Source organism: Vigna unguiculata, chromosome 8, assembly GCF_004118075.2.
Source record: "Vigna unguiculata cultivar IT97K-499-35 chromosome 8, ASM411807v1, whole genome shotgun sequence".
NCBI classification, from domain to species: domain Eukaryota; kingdom Viridiplantae; phylum Streptophyta; class Magnoliopsida; order Fabales; family Fabaceae; genus Vigna; species Vigna unguiculata.
Window position 1 is genome coordinate 2,500,206 of NC_040286.1, and position 16,437 is coordinate 2,516,642.

Below are 16,437 nucleotides of genomic sequence, written 5' to 3' on the forward strand. Positions count from 1 at the left end.
ATTTTAAGTATATTATTTTTATCTGCAAAAAGTATTAAAAAACTAAAAATAAATTGAAAATTTTCGTAAATTGAGACGTATAGAAACACAGAGTTAACATCAATTTAATCTAACGAAAATAACTAAATTGAATTAAAAAATGGTTGGAAGATTAAATTGAAAAAAAAAATTAATAGAAAGACTAAAATGAACCAAACTAAAAAAATTAAGAATTAAATAATTAATTATACCTAAAATATATTTTTACTTATAATTTACTATTTTAAATTGTAATTTAAAAACATTAACACAAATATATTATTGTAAAATTTTCCAAATTCAAATAAATAACCTCGCTTCTTTGTATCCATGGTAATAATAACACATGGGTCTATTTGAGTGTGCCGAACCTATCACGAGGTATCACGGTGGAATCAGAATCTGGAATTCCGTAGCTAGGATTCCTTGATAGTGTCTCGTAACACTCATAACACATGCTGTGCTAGAACCCTTCTCAGAATCCTTCCTCTTTTTCTATCTTTGTTTCTTCCACGTCAATAATATTTGTTTTTATACGTACTAGTATATTCAGAACAAGATTCAACTATTTTAAAACAGGTCACGGGTGTCTTAATGGACCATTCCCGAATCCAGTTGCTGAATTTGAATGCATAATCGGATTTTGTTGTTTGAGAATGATAAGTTTAAAATAATGTGAAAGTTAAAAGAATTTTAAAGGAAAAAAAGAAGAAAATATTTAAAAAAGTAATGAGAAGAAGAAGAGGGTGGTGGGTGTGGACAAAGGAAGAGGGGACAGAGGGAAAGACAGAGAACACATGACGAGAATCGTTTGAAACGCATGAAAACAAATGTTGTGTGTTGGAGCGGTGGGAGAGAAAGGTAGGTCAAGTATCTTCCAAGATTCTTTACCCTTACCACTTTTGTACCTCTTTGTGTGACCGATCCACATGCATCCTGTTGCTTTCAAAACCCACACTCCTTCCATCCTTCTATAATTCATTTTTATAATAAGGAGAAAAAAATTTGACATCTTTTAACAATTCTTATAAGGATGAAATAGTCTTAACAAAAATTATTTTTTATATTTAAAAAAAGAAAATAAATAATAATAAAGGATAATATCAAATAATAATAAAAAATATAGTGTCAAAATACCGGTATCCAAGATAACTTATAATATATATCATTAAATTTATGTAAAGATATATAAATTTAGAGTACTCAAAATGGGTTGAAACTCACGACCTAACCCGGCTCACCATGGGTTTGGGCTGGATTGGATTGAAATTTTTTTACAAATTTCAATACGGGTTAATTTTTGACCCGGTTCATCTAGAACCCGACTCACCGGGTTGACCCATGGTGAGTCGGGTTGGCTTACCAACCCGTAAACAAAACGTCACACAAGTATTTTTTATTAAGTTGGGTTCTATATTTGGATCATGTTAAGTTATTGTTTTTAGCCAACAGATAAATAATTTGTATTTTTTTATTTTGTTTTGTATTTAGATTGTATTAAAGTTTATTTAGATTTTAATTAGAATTAGAATTTAGTTTTGAGTGAAAAATAAATAAATAAAATGTATTTTTTAAAATTAAGTGGACCCGTGAGCCAACCCGTTTAACCCGCCAACCAGTGGTGGATCGGGTCGGATTCGAATTTTTTTAGCTCGCTAAAAAGTGAACCGAGTTAGATTGGCTCACTAAATCATCAACCCGTGGTAGGTCGAGCCAAATCACGTCGGATTATCCGACAGCTCTATATAAATTAATCACTCTTTTTTTCTCAAATAAAAAATATAGAGAAAATATCAGAATATGTGAGAAGCATCTAGATGCTCTCAGTTCGAATACAATAAAATTGAATGAAAGAGATACAATAAAAAATGGAGTGAAAAAATTGCTTAATTAGAAATAAATAATTACGAATTTATACCTTATTTTAAGATTGTGTACACACAACATAATTTATTTATTTGGTTGTATATTTACATTTCTTCGAATGTTTGCAAAATGTTATCTTTTTATTTATTTTTTTTCAAACATTCTTCTTCCACGTCTTTCTACCCTCTAGTTCACTTTCTTAGGTTGCTTTTTCATGCTTGAGAGGGAGGGAAAACTAATTTTGAGTGCACATTTTTTTCATGTTCGATATATTAAAAAGTTTTCAATCTTGTTTTCCTATATTCGTTCTGTATAATTAGATATATCTTAAATTTGGTGATTGAAGGTGTGGGATTTCGAATTTTTTTTGAGATGTAGATAAAATTTCATATATATGAAGTAATTTTATTTTTCAATTCTGAAATGAAATCATTTTAAAGATGGTGGATGGTCTGAAAATAAAATAAAATAAAATAGTTTGTGTAATATTTAATGTGTTTAATTAGTGGTAATGATAAGTGATGGAAATTGTTTTGATAATGGTGAGCAACTGGGCCAGCAGAAACAGCAGAAAAACCATAATAAGTTGTACAATGAGACATTACTCTGAGAAACCAAAAGCAAAAGAGGAAATAGTTGTTGTTACTCACATGTCATGGTCCTCACTTCTTGGCTATTCGACGTACCCAAAAGCTAGGAACTGGGTGTCTCCAACTGCATATACTACTTATTATTATAATAATAATAATAATAATAATAATAATAATAATAATAAATAGTAATATTACAATAATAATACTATTATTTTGATCACGTGATTCCTTAAATAACCATTAAACATCGAGATAATTGGCTATCATTATATATTCTTAGTGACAATGAGAATTTTACATAAATTTTGTTAAAAATTCTACGTGAATTATAGATAAAAATAATTTTATAAAATTAAATTAGATTTAAAATTTATTTTTTAATATAATATCAAAATCATAAATTATAATATATTTTAATAAAATTTATTATTTATTGAATTTTTTGTTTCACATGTTATCAAACCACTTAATAGAAAAATCAATATGATTTTTAATAAAATCTCTTGTAGTTTACTGTGTTTAAAAAATTGTTAGGAAAGCGGTCCTAGCATTATATTTTATTCTTCCATAGATGTTCATTCAAAATTTCATTCAAGCAAAACTTAATTTGATTTTGTTCATAATTTTGTATACAACACTAATTAAAAAAAAATAGAAAAAAAGTCTCATTTTGTTGATTCTTTGGCAAAGCAGTGTGCAAAAAATAGCCAACCTAGTGACTTTTTTTGTTATATTTATTTAGCCTGGTCATAACTGGTTAGGTAGCCGTTGGGTCCATGTATGCATATTTATTAATTAAAAAACAATGGAGGTTCATTTTTCATCAATTACAACCAATACCATCATTATAATTTAGAATAACTAATCAATTGCTAAACAAAATTTTTGAAGATTTGAATTGCCACCAACCCACCTGGGCAGTCCCTACCACCTCTCCATTAAGTGATCAATTTCACATTTTCCATATTCACCAAATAAGTGGTGGAATTAAATATCGAAAGTGCTCCAACTAACATGAGATTAATAGTAAACGAATGAAAATTAGCCTCACAAAACATAAACGTGGGTACTAATTAAAATATCGTTACATATGTGACATTAATTGTTTCGTAATAGAAATTATTAAATAGACCCTAATAATATTATAATGTTTAGATTACAATTATTTATGTAGTAAGAAATTCATAATGTTTGAGAATTGTATGGGGCCAGCCCCTTGGTTTAGGGAGAGTGACCACAAAGTAGGGGCACTTGACCATTTTAAAGTGGTCATCATTCAGATTCTATTTCTCTTTGTATGGCCCACTTTGTCACTGTTTTTCCCTCGACCATGGAAGCGGAATTAACAATAGTGTTCTGTCTGTTACACAGATTCATGAATCTGGAAATTTGTTCAAATTTTCTAAGTCATAGTCTTTCCCATGCACTTATTTTACTTATATCAATATCGTCGGCAAAACAATTGCTTTCATATTCATCACTGAAACGTGGTAAATTTTAATCAAACACACGTCTAACAGTATATTTTTGTGTTTATCATGAGACAAATTTAGAGAATATAAAGATAAAATCATACTTTAATACAAGAAATAATTTATCTTTAAATGTTTAAAAAGTGTACGATGTAAATTGATTCGATAAGATTTGTTTTTAAAATAACATCTTAAATTTACTTAGTTAATGGGCAATCTTTATTTATTTACTTTTAATTAATGTGAAATCTTTATTTATTTATCTATAACAATATACAAAGGGGATTCCTCTTTTTGTGTCCACATTTCAAAATACTGATTTTACCCTTTAAATATAACAATTTATTAAATTTTTAAGAATTGACAGTTAGTTTTACAAACTTTTTATAAGATCATATGTCTCTGTTTCTTCTCTTCTTTTTATTTATCAATGGTTATTCTTTTATCTGTTCTGATATATTTCACTTTATTTTTAATAAATATAATTTTAATATATATATATATATATATATATATATATATATATATATATATAACGGTAGTTTTTAATTAATGTGAAATCTTTATTTATTTACTTTTAAGAAATTTTTAAAAATATAGCAGGTCAAATAATAGGTTTAATAAATTAACCAGATTAATAGGTTTAATAAATTACCAATCTGGTTAGGATGTATTCTTATGCCTAATTTTTTTCTTATTTTAAATTAAATCTTATCCACTTAATCGGATCTGAGAAAAAGACTTAATTTGACTGTTAGTTCAATCTTATGTCTGATTGCATTTCATGAAATTGTATGAAACACTAATGTTTGCTACAAATACTAATTTTATTATTTTATAACATTACATTTATTTATAGTTAATTTTTTATCTCTGGTAATAACTATAAGCATTTCTAATAAAAAGTTTACAAGTTACGATTTTATGAATTGAAACTTATGATACAGCGAATTTATAGTAATTAGTACCATTTAGTATACAGTTGTTAACACGTTTTAACTAATAAATATTCTATAGTCCAGATTTACCAATATTCTTTGCTTTATACAGCATACGTCCTAGACCCTTCCTTACTTCCTTAACTGAATTTTCTAACTAAAGGTAAAAAAAAAAAGAAAAAAAAATGTTTAAATTGAAGGTTTTGTCTGTAGCAAGTAGCAACCATGATTTTGAGCAACTAAAAATGATTTAATTATTAAAGCGCAGCACTATTAGTAAGCCAGATTAGAATAAGGGCACATAAGGTCAATTAAAGACATTAAAGTTTATAATCTCGAGAGATTAAACAAATGCTATTAATTCAGACCGTCGCAAAAATCGAGATCCTCGCATCAAGCAAAAATATTAGAATCATTCGTGTCTCTGTATACTAAAAGAAAATAAATGCTTGATTCCTTCATAGGTGAATCTTTCAGAAACAGACAGAAAACAAATAATAATTCAAACAATTAATAAATAGATTAATTATTTTCTTTTTCTTTCTTCTTTTTTTTCCTACTGTCACGGAGAATCACAAGAATTGAAACACATCTCTTTTTGCCAAACTTTCTGGTTCCTTCTGCATGGTAGGAAAAGTAGGGCGTGCACAACAGGGCCAAAATGGTAATTGCACGTTGTGTGACTTTAGTAAAATTGCATTTTAAGGGAAATAAGTTTTGAAATGTTAATTTTATTATATATTATAAATATTTACTTACTATGCAATTGTGTTCACCCATATATTTCCATCTGAAGTGATTAAATTAAATTTTTGCTAATTCAAACGAAGCAGAAATAACTTATCTAAGATCTTTTTATAGAAATTATTGACAGGGATACCATAATTTGAGGTGCAATTTTTAATTGTTTTAAGAATTCTAACATGGGATTATAATAATTAGAGTTAAATTAACAGTTTTGAAACGTGTGTTTGATTAACATTTTTTAAACGTGTGTTTAATAATAAATATCTCGCGTAATTATCATAATACCAAAATTTATCTTCTAACGTATTAAAAAAATAGCACATTTGTATATTTAGTTAAGTTTCATCTCCTAAAAATAATAAAGATTTGTCTCAAAATAGAAATCTACCGCATGTAATGGTGTAAAAAAAAATAAAAATAACACACTGTAATATTATTAGTGGACTGAACGAAATTTGCCAAAAATAAAGTGAGCCAATATTAGGGGGAAATCCTATATAAGAAAATCACGGAACGTAACGGAAACCCAAAAGCGTAACACAACTCGGAATCTGTCTACCCACCCTAAAGATCCGGCGGCGAGTCCCAAACCAAACCCTTCTTAAGGAATCCAAAATTCAATTCCAACACATAAATTTTGAAGTCCGGGTTGCCTATAAAAGTGCATTCGAAGGCTTAGGTTTTTGCAGCCTCCAAAAATTCAGAGAGAGAAAGCCCGGTAGAACAGAGAGATAAAGAAATAAAATGGGACGTTGGGCAATTGCTGTGCATGGTGGCGCCGGTGTGGACCCTAATCTCCCACTCGAGCGTCAAGAAGAGGCGAAACAACTTCTCACCCGCTGTCTCAACCTTGGAATGTCTGCTCTGCGTTCCAATGTTTCCGCCATCGATGTTGTCGAACGTGTGGTACTCATCGACAACCTCTTACACACATTATAACTTATCTCCGAAATGCAAACTCAACGTGCATGGCTTATTTCCATCATTTTACTCCTTTTATATTCTGCAAATAATAATAATACTTTAATTCTTCTTCTTTTTTCTTAATTTGAGAAGAGTGTGATTTGTGTGACAGGTGAGGGAGTTGGAAACGGATCCTCTGTTCAATTCGGGTCGTGGATCTGCCCTGACGGAGAAAGGAACCGTGGAAATGGAGGCCAGTATCATGGATGGGACAAAACGGCGCTGCGGTGCTGTTTCGGGTCTGACCACCGTCAAGAACCCCGTTTCGCTGGCTCGTTTAGTGATGGACAAATCCCCACATTCATACATCGGTTTCTCCGGCGCTGAAGCATTCGCCAGACAACAGGTTCGTGTTTTCTTCTAAACTAAACAAAAGCAAAACAAATTTGATTTTGCCTTTTTTTCTCATTTGCCATAATGGCATTTGTTTTATTTCAAATTAATAATATTAGTTGACATTTGGCCTTCAAAATCAGTTTTTTTTTCTTACTTTTGTTTTGCACCTACCATTTTCACGTGATACAATTTTGCGGTTTGTGTTTTGCCAGGGTGTGGAGGTTGTGGACAACGAGTACTTTATCACCCCTGACAATGTGGGCATGTTGAAGCTGGCAAAGGAAGCCAACACAATCCTGGTACGTAATTAGTCACTCCTAGTACTAATTAATCGCTTAATCACGGATCTTTTATTTGATTAACTAATGATGAGCTAAATCTGCGCCACGTGTGTGGTGATAATGTTAATGATTGCAGTTTGATTACCGAATCCCGAACTCGGGTACATGTGGATCCGGTGTGGGGACTCCACTGCAGATGAATGGACTCCCGATAAGCGTGTATGCGCCGGAGACAGTTGGCTGCGTGGTGGTGGACCGGGAGGGGCGGTGCGCGGCGGCGACGTCAACCGGTGGCCTGATGAACAAAATGACCGGGCGAATCGGTGACTCGCCGCTGATCGGTGCTGGGACTTATGCGTGTAATCTGTGTGGTGTCTCGTGCACGGGTGAGGGCGAGGCCATCATACGTAGCACTCTGGCGCGTGAGGTGGCAGCGGTGATGGAATACAAAAACCTGAAGCTTCACGATGCCGTTGATTTTGTGATCAAGCACCGTCTCGATGAAGGAAAAGCCGGGCTCATTGCGGTTTCCAATACTGGGGAAGTGGCTTGTGGGTTCAATTGCAATGGCATGTTCAGGGCTTGTGCCACTGAAGATGGTTTCATGGAGGTTGCAATTTGGGAATAAGCTCATAAACTCATAGCTTCATATGGTTGTTTCAATGCAACTATTTTACTATTACGATATCAAGTTAGAGTGCAGGGTCTCTTGGTGGTGCCGGATTTAGCTTATTATGATTATTAGTCTTCTTTCAAAAAATTAGAAAGAAAAAAAAAGTGAAATAATAGTGGTGACTTGTTTCTTCCATTGAAATAAAATAGAAAAACTGGTGGTAGACCTCAAATACACCCGTGCAGCTTTTCTCTTCATAGTTACTAACTATGACTATATTTTATTTATTACAAGAACTTTATTTATGTACATAAAACACCTACGTGTTATATTAGTGTGGCAAAAACTTTCCATTTATGACATGGGAAATTGCCCTCACCAGAAGCACCCTCCATGAATGGAACCTTCAAATGGTTCTTACTTGCCACTAGTCTTCTCAGTTGTCAACATTATGATAAGAAACAAGAGTGGACCCTCTTGTTTTCGAAGTGTTTATCTTCTTGGATTTTGCTGTGTGATCTTGGTTGGTACTACACCGTAACATCAAAGTTGCTTTGCAGAAAAATGGAAATGGAAAATGATGCATTTGACAACTAAGGAAGAAAGGGATGTGTGATACATGGTGACTCGATGTGACAGAAAAAACAGAATATACTAGATAAGTATTTGTATATAACAAAAGTATTATGTACCATGCTTTTTTACTATATAAATAATATATTTATTACTTCTTATTTAATGCATTTTCACTTTTGCAGCACTCTTTGTAACAGTGTAAAATTCTTAAGGCGTATAAATAGGGTTGCAAGAAAATAATATAGTACTGGCTGGTGTTATACCAAGGCAAAAAAATGATACAGATGATTGAACGTGCGACAAGGTTGTGTGTGCAAAAAAGAACATGACACATGGCACTATTACATTCTCAAGAAAATGATAGAGAACAGTGATTTAAAATGACCACATTCGTAGCTAGTTTACGACCACAAACATACAATGAGAAGAAACAATGAACCAAAGGTATCAAGTTTCATTCGGGTTATAAAATTGAATCGGTGAATAACGAAAACTAAATGGGTTAAAAGTTTAAGTAGTAGTAAAAAAAGTGTTAACTATTTGTGTTTAAACCATTTAATTTTTTTTACAATAATTACTTTGAAAATTTATTAATTATTATGGGTTGGTTGAGTTATAAATTTATATGTTTATACAGTGTGTAGAAAATAAAGCACTGCTTGAATGAATGATACCGAATAATTCTTTCTCCTTTCACTCTAGAAGCCATAATTAGGAGCCTGTAGATATATAATTATGTGAGCCTATATATATATATATATATATATATATATATATATATATATATATATATATATATATATTCTACCAAACCAACTTAAATTTTATCAAAATTATTCTTCATTCTCGTTTTCATAAATTTGGCTATTATTTGCTTAATATTCTCCCGATAATAATCACTTCTAATGATTAATGTAACTTATACCTATTTATATATTTATATAAGAAAAAATCTTAAGTAAAACAAAACATAATGATTGGAGTTTCAAATAATTAATAGCACAATAATTTCTCTACATTAAATTGGAACCCACTCTTTTGGAAACTGTTTCCTTTCTTTTTTTACTGTAAACCAAATGTTTCCCTTGGAAATAAATTAATTAATTAAGACATTCCTCAGAATTAGAGCAAAGAATGAAATTTTATTGGAATTCGAAACTGTTTCGACACATTCTTTGTACCCCAGTTTAAAAAAAAAAAAATTCTAAATAGGTGTTTGCATTCACGTATTCAATCACCATAAAGCTATATGAAATTGAGTGATTAATGAAATAAGTGCAAACTCATAAATGAATTATTAATAATATGATTGTTTTATTAGAATAATACTATTTTTATCACACCTTAACATAATTGGCAAACTATTTCTAATAACATATAAAATTATCTATAAAAGATACCGGGAAAAAATATGAAAAAAATAATAATAAATGAGGTCATGACAATTGATCATATATTATTATTATTATTATTATTATTATTATTATTATTATTATTATTATTATTATTATTATTTCAAAGAGACAAGTTAATAATCATCCTAATTTTTTTATGGGACTTTATCGCGTTGTTTCTTATTGATTAAGAATATGGACTAACTAATCATGAATAATAGAATATTGAACTTAAATTTACCGTGGTACAATGTAAAATAACAAAATTGAGTATAGTATTATGTGATCTTATTTATTTTTCTTATTTATTTATAGTTAATTAAGTGGGCCTTATGAAACTTGAACATCAACTTAATCACACTAATATACAACACGAATGATGTTACATATTTCATAAATTTGCCTATACGTTTGAATTTAAACCACAAAATTGTATCACTAATTAAGGTAATAGGTTTGATATAACTGATTGTTTAAATTTTTGGACAATTAATGTTACTTTCAAATTTATTAACATTTTTATTCCGTAAAATTTGTAATGGAATATTAATTGTAATCATATCATTGAAATGTCTCTCTTATAACTAAACTTACACAATGCAATCTGAGATCACGATCACGTGTTTAAAGAATCATGTTACACTATGTTGATTTATATGTGTTCTAGTACATCTAATAAATCTCACATCGCTTAGAAATCGAGATCAACTGAAATTTAAATATTTTTACCTTCCTCCACTCTCGGAGGCACCTTTTAAGAATAATACTGTGACGGAGCTCAAATACTCCAAAACGAACAATATCTTGAAAACACGGTGGTTGCTGGACAGGTCAAAATATGTATTTTGTTATAACAATGTCTAAAAAAGTTATAGTGATAAAAAAAATTCTGCCTCCATTTTACGCAATTAAAAAGGAGAAGCTAATTAAGTATTATTTAAATAACATTGTCGACGCTAGCAAAGTGATTGAACGACGGAAAGTTTGTGTCGTATTCGCCAAACAAGATCTATGGCAGCATCTTTTTTAAAAGAAAAAAAAAAGAATTTTTTTATTGAATGGTATTGGTTATTTTTCGTAAAAAATAACTTTTAATTAAATTATAGTAAAGGCTTCTTAAAAGTAAATTTCATAGTCCCATCAATAGATATAAAATCGCAATTGTTAAAGCACTTGTTTGAATCTTTAATTGGATTTGTTTGTCTTCACATAGAAGCACTTTCTTATGTGTGGTCTAATTAAAAAGCCTTGAAACTAATTGAGTTTCAATGCTTTATGTTAAAATAATGAAAAATAATTAGAATAATATATAAGAAGAAAAAACTATAAATTTATCATATAAATTTTAAGTTAAAGATAGTATCATAATATTTCTAATGTCTCTCTTAATAAAATCCAACAATGAAAGTTTCCTTTTTCATTCTTTAAATGATTATTTCATCTTATTATTAAGCTAATATCAATAAAACTATTTAAGTTTGAAGTTCTAGAAATTAATTTTTTCTTTCATAATTTTTATGTGATGATAAATGAGATGTTAAAATTTATAATATTTTTTAGTATATCATATTTAAAAACATTCGAGATTAATAATACGGATAAAAATTTTATATCGATTAAATATAATATATATATATATATATATATATATATATATAAAGTAAATGAAAATTTTATTTTATAAACTTGTTTTACATAAATAAATTAAACTTAAAAATTTACTTCTTACAAAATTCTTACATGAAAAAAAAAAGTTAATAAGGATTTGAAAGGGTTTTTTTTCTCTTTATTACTTATAGATTGTCATTATCAAGAATGTTTTGAAAAGAAAAATATATACAATTTAATTATTGTGAATTGAAAGTTGTGGTGGTAGTAATTCTCTTATCCCTAATTGGTGGCTGAGACCAGATATGTCATTCATAGATTGAAAATTGCTTTTTGCAGCATAATCTCCGGATGTTACATTTTCATTGTTGGAACTATTATACTTTTTCATGCCAAAATCATCACCATTGACATTTTATTTTCCAATTTTCTGTTTTTTCACTCCTACTTTTATATTATAAAATAGCGGACAAAATTATACCTTCAAGAAATAGAAATATCGTTAGAATACATTTTTTAAATATAAATGTGATATCATAATAAAAAATAAATTTTAAGTCTAAATCAATTTTTATAAAATGAGATTTATAACTTACTTACATGAGACAACAAACGTAGAAAAAAAATATATACATTCACCTTATTGACATATGTATCATATTACAGAATACTTGAAAAAGTTTTCATTCCTCAATTAGGTCAGTGAGTAACTTGTTATTCATCAATGATCTGTGGAGGGTGTGTGATTGTGATACTATGCAATCATACCCTGCATTATGATCTTGTTTTTGTTAGCTAATTAAGAACTTGTTCATTATTTTTATTTTTTCAATCACTATTTTCCTCGTAGTATAAAAATCGGGTAATACTGTTTTCTCTGTCATATTTTATATGTACGTTTAAATTAGTTTATCTTTAATATTTTTCTATCTTTTAATTGTTAAATAATTAATAGAATTTATCATTTTTAATTGGTATTTTCAGTTAGAATCTTATAAATAAAAATCAACAGAGTAATTAATTTTTTTATTTAAAATATTGTATTTATTTAATTAAAATACAATATATTTAGGAACCCTCTTTTCTTTTACTTATGTTGTTCAACTTTTTAGTCATACTTAGATATCAATCAATTTCTCTCTTAAGAGTAAGGTAAAACCAAACTCACATAATGGATTCATATAATTTTTAACTCAAAACTTTAAAATAATATGAAATGAAATTAAAGTATGGGATGAAATTTGAAAATGCGAGCAAAAAATTTAAAAAAATAGAAAAGAATCCATATTTTATATGGTGATAGTGTTGCTGAGAGGGCTCCAGCACACCCTGTTTTTGAGAATTATGTGATGAAAAAGAGAGTTTTTATATGGTCCAACAAGTTACTAATTTCCAAAGAATATGAATACTGTCGTAAAATAACCAAGTCATTGTACGGTCCAGCCCAAAAGTGGGCTAATCTGTCTTCCCCTGTCACATTAAAATTATATATATATATATATATATATATATATATATATATATATATATATTATTTCATTAAGAAAAGAAAATCAAAAGAGATATACATACCTATAATATTTATAATTTTTATGAGATTTTATTATATCTTCATAATATGATAATTTAATTTTAGAAATTAAAATAATGTTCAAAATTTATATATTTAATTGTTGTTGATCAAGTGTATCTGAAATGTTTTTGATGATGTCCATAATAGCATGACAATGGTTAACATGAGATGTGTGTAATAATCTGAAAATGTTAATCTGCTGCCCCGATAGTCGACTAGCCAACTAATGTAGTCGACTAGGTTCGTGCCTGATAGCAGTTGTTATATAAAGACAGTTTCTGCACTTTCTGAAGCTGAATCTGTTCAACCAAAAGAAAGAAAGAGAAGTGTGAAACAGGTTCTTGGAGCTATCTTGGAAGGTCCTCTTGAAGAATTCTATCAAGACACAATCAATTTAGACTTGGCAAGAAAAAGAAATTTCAGCCTTGGAAAATGTGTACTCAATCCATTTTGTAAACTTTGTTCTTGTGTTTTGATACACTTTAAAACTGTTTATTTCTGTTGTTTTCTGTCTAAAGCAAGTGTGTGTAATGGCTTTGGTGTTGTGTGGTTGAGCAAGTGTGTGGAAGCCTTGTGTGTGTGTTCCTTTATCTTAGAATTTAGATTTATCAAGTGTATTTGTAAATCTTGAAATTCTTGTGATATAGTGAAATCTCTAGTTGTGATTTGCTAGATGAAACTGGATGTAGATTCTTAGGAATCAAACCAGTATAAAAACTGTGTGCTTTATCTCTTCCTCTCCATATTTTGTCATAGTATAAATGTTTCAAACATTAAGCATCAAACCACACTATTTCAATTGATTCAACAAGCAAAAGGTTTATCAAAACAATTTCAAAAGTCTAAAACTGGGCAAAATTTGTTAAAACCAATTCACCTCTCTTGGTTGTGAAATATTGGTGCATCAATTCTAACTTTAATGATTATAATTAAAAAATAAAAATAAAAAATTAAATTATTACATCATGTTTTAGAATAAGTAAAAGAATTTAATTTGTGTTATTTTCATTTTTTCGTATACTTCTCTTTCATCACTAAATAAATATATATTTTTTATTTTTCATAAGTATATTTATCTAAAAGGCTCGTAACAAAAAGTAAACTATCAGAATTTAATTAAGTAGTGAAAGATGTTATTATTAAAAAAAATCAAACCCCAATTAAGATAATTAAGACAAGGATATAAAAAAAAAACCGTAATAATTAAATATTTTGTTTATGTTCGTAAAAAATTAATATACAAAAAATGATGAAATAAAAAAATTAATAATTAAGTATCGAGTGAATAAGAGAGTTACATTTTTATTTTAAAATGTAACAAAATATGTGTCGAATGAAAGTAGAAATAATAATTTTTTGTTTAATATCTTTTTAGAAATAAAAGTATATATAAAAAATGAAAGATAAATACAAATATAAGTAAATGAAGAGAAAGTGAAAAAATAAAATAAAATATTTTAATAAAATATTTATTATTTATTAACATAAATAAGGTGTTTTATAAAAAAATTAAAAATTTATTCAATTTAATTTATATAAATTCTCATTATATAAATAAAATTTTAAAATTAGATATAATAATTAATTATCTAACATATTTAAAATATTATGATATAATAATTAATTATATAATATATCACAAAAATCTGTTTAATATATTTTTCTTATGATTAAAAAACCTATAAATACAAGATAAGACTTAATACTTATAAATAAGACCCAACTATCTCGTATAGCACAAATTTCACTACTATTTTATGTTAAGTAGGAAAATCTTTTGCATATAGATCATCCTTGATCTCCGACTATTATTCTTTGTAGTCTAATATTCAAAAGTCCATTACAAAATCTAATTATTCATTTTTTATGGAGGAAAAGAAAATAAAAAGAATAATGAAGTTATAATAAAAAGTAGAGTAGTTTAGGTGAGTTCAATCATGAGGCAAATTCTTTGGATTTGTTTTTCCTACTAGAGACATTCATTTGAAAGTTGTAAATGGTGTAAAAAAAAAAAAGACTATACTCAAGATCTGAAAACCAAAAGCTTCTTAGAGTGTAGTTTAGCAATTAGGAAACATGAGGTTGATAAGATTGTGTATGATTAATTTGGTTATGGTAGGTGGTGGAATTAAGATACGCATGTGCTAACTTAATGCCCAAATGAACCTGACCCATAGTTGTTAGGTGAAGTTTATCAGCCTTTAGACTCAGTCCCTTAGCATCCACACACTTCACATTATCCATTTTTATCTCCATTTGAGCACGCCTCACTTTCTCTATGAACTTTCCCTCCCCTGATGCAAGTGCTACCTGAAAGTGTAAATTCAAAAAATACTTATACAAGGTTCAATCGATGTGGGACTATTATATCTATCTAATAAGAAAGATGAAACAAAAAGAAAAGTAAGTACCTGGATAACTAAAAGAGATGGGAGGTGAAGATCAGATCGAAGGTCCAAAATCAACTTCTCCATCTTATCTTTATATGACTCACTGTCTTTTTCTCTCACCGTGTCACTCTCTCCCTGATACCAGAGCAGGCCACGGATCCGGCCCAAGCCCATCGCACGCTTCGCACGTTTCACCAACTCGTCATACAGCCGCGACCCACGACTCCACTCTCCGATCTTCGTCCCACCCACCGCGCAAGGCACCAGGCCCACAACCCCACCTCCCCGGGCTCTCAATACCTCGTTCGCAAACGCCATCCCAGGCCCAACCCCGCACGTCTTCGTCACATCAATGTCCGCATGCAGAGGCTCCCGGGCCTCCTCCCACTCCAGCCCCGCACTCAGCCGCCAAATCCATGGGCTTGGCCCGCACTCCGCCGGGACTTTCCCGTCCCATTTCCCCCCGACAACGCCACCTCGTCCAGCCATGTTGCTCTGTCCCGCCAGCACAAAAATGTCCCTCGAAACTGCCCCTAAACCACCCCGCACACCCTCCATAACCCATATAAACCCTAATAAAACGCATATCAAATCCATTACAACAATAATCGATCCACCTTTTCACAATTTTATCAACTTATTATACAAACACTGAGCTATATGTTATGACTCACTCACACCGCCAATTAGGTTGCTCGCGTGCTTCATGTGGGACCCGCTAGAAACTAAGCAACCATCATTCAATCAATATAATGTGCATCGGAAAATTAATTGATGTCTCCTACACAGATAATGCGTGCGTTTAACGTTTCCTTGATTGATGTTTTATTTTAATGTCAAATCTTTGTCTTAATTGAGGTGTTTTTTTTTTTTTCTTTTTTTTATACAAGACAAAGATATACATCGTATTAGATCCCATGTTACTGTTGTGTGTTTCTTCGTCTTCTATCTTACAATCCCAAGTGAATTTTCTTTTGAAATTAGATGTCGTCTAGGAGAGTATTAAGCCACCAATAAAATATGTGCGAGTGATGAACGTGTAAGTTGTAACTATTGTGTGTTTTCTGAT

At 29.7% G+C, this 16,437-nt stretch overlaps 2 protein-coding genes across 3 annotated transcripts; one reads left to right on the forward strand and one right to left on the reverse strand.

Moving 5' to 3' along the window:
* The first annotated feature begins 6,235 nt into the window (after positions 1 to 6,235).
* LOC114195623 (probable isoaspartyl peptidase/L-asparaginase 2) lies at positions 6,236 to 8,061 on the forward strand. Its single transcript, XM_028086151.1, has 4 exons — positions 6,236 to 6,540; positions 6,710 to 6,943; positions 7,146 to 7,232; positions 7,351 to 8,061. The coding sequence occupies exons 1-4, from the start codon at positions 6,379 to 6,381 to the stop codon at positions 7,840 to 7,842; spliced, it is 975 nt and encodes a 324-aa protein (XP_027941952.1). The 5' UTR covers positions 6,236 to 6,378; the 3' UTR covers positions 7,843 to 8,061.
* A 5,024-nt stretch (positions 8,062 to 13,085) lies between these two features.
* LOC114193919 (probable carbohydrate esterase At4g34215) lies at positions 13,086 to 16,105 on the reverse strand. 2 transcript variants are annotated; one of them, XM_028083908.1, is made up of 3 exons: positions 15,390 to 16,105; positions 15,150 to 15,288; positions 13,086 to 13,277 (listed from the first exon to the last, which is right to left on the reverse strand). In XM_028083908.1, the coding sequence occupies exons 1-3, from the start codon at positions 15,963 to 15,965 to the stop codon at positions 13,240 to 13,242; spliced, it is 753 nt and encodes a 250-aa protein (XP_027939709.1). In that variant the 5' UTR covers positions 15,966 to 16,105; the 3' UTR covers positions 13,086 to 13,239. The 2 variants fall into 2 exon arrangements, with proteins under 2 accessions (XP_027939709.1, XP_027939708.1); XM_028083907.1 differs by lacking the exon at positions 13,086 to 13,277 and having other exon boundaries at positions 14,861 to 15,288.
* Between the last annotated feature and the right edge of the window lie 332 nt (positions 16,106 to 16,437).

Coding starts and splice junctions, on each gene's coding strand:
- LOC114195623 (XM_028086151.1), top strand. CDS start 6,379: ATGGGACGTTGGGCAATTGCTGTGCATGGTGGCGCCGGTGTGGACCCT. Junction 6,541..6,709: donor TCGATGTTGTCGAACGTGTG/GTACTCATCGAC, acceptor TTTGTGTGACAG/GTGAGGGAGTTGGAAACGGA. Junction 6,944..7,145: donor AAGCATTCGCCAGACAACAG/GTTCGTGTTTTC, acceptor GTGTTTTGCCAG/GGTGTGGAGGTTGTGGACAA.
- LOC114193919 (XM_028083907.1), bottom strand. CDS start 15,965: ATGGATTTGATATGCGTTTTATTAGGGTTTATATGGGTTATGGAGGGT. Junction 15,289..15,389: donor CATCTCTTTTAGTTATCCAG/GTACTTACTTTT, acceptor TTACACTTTCAG/GTAGCACTTGCATCAGGGGA.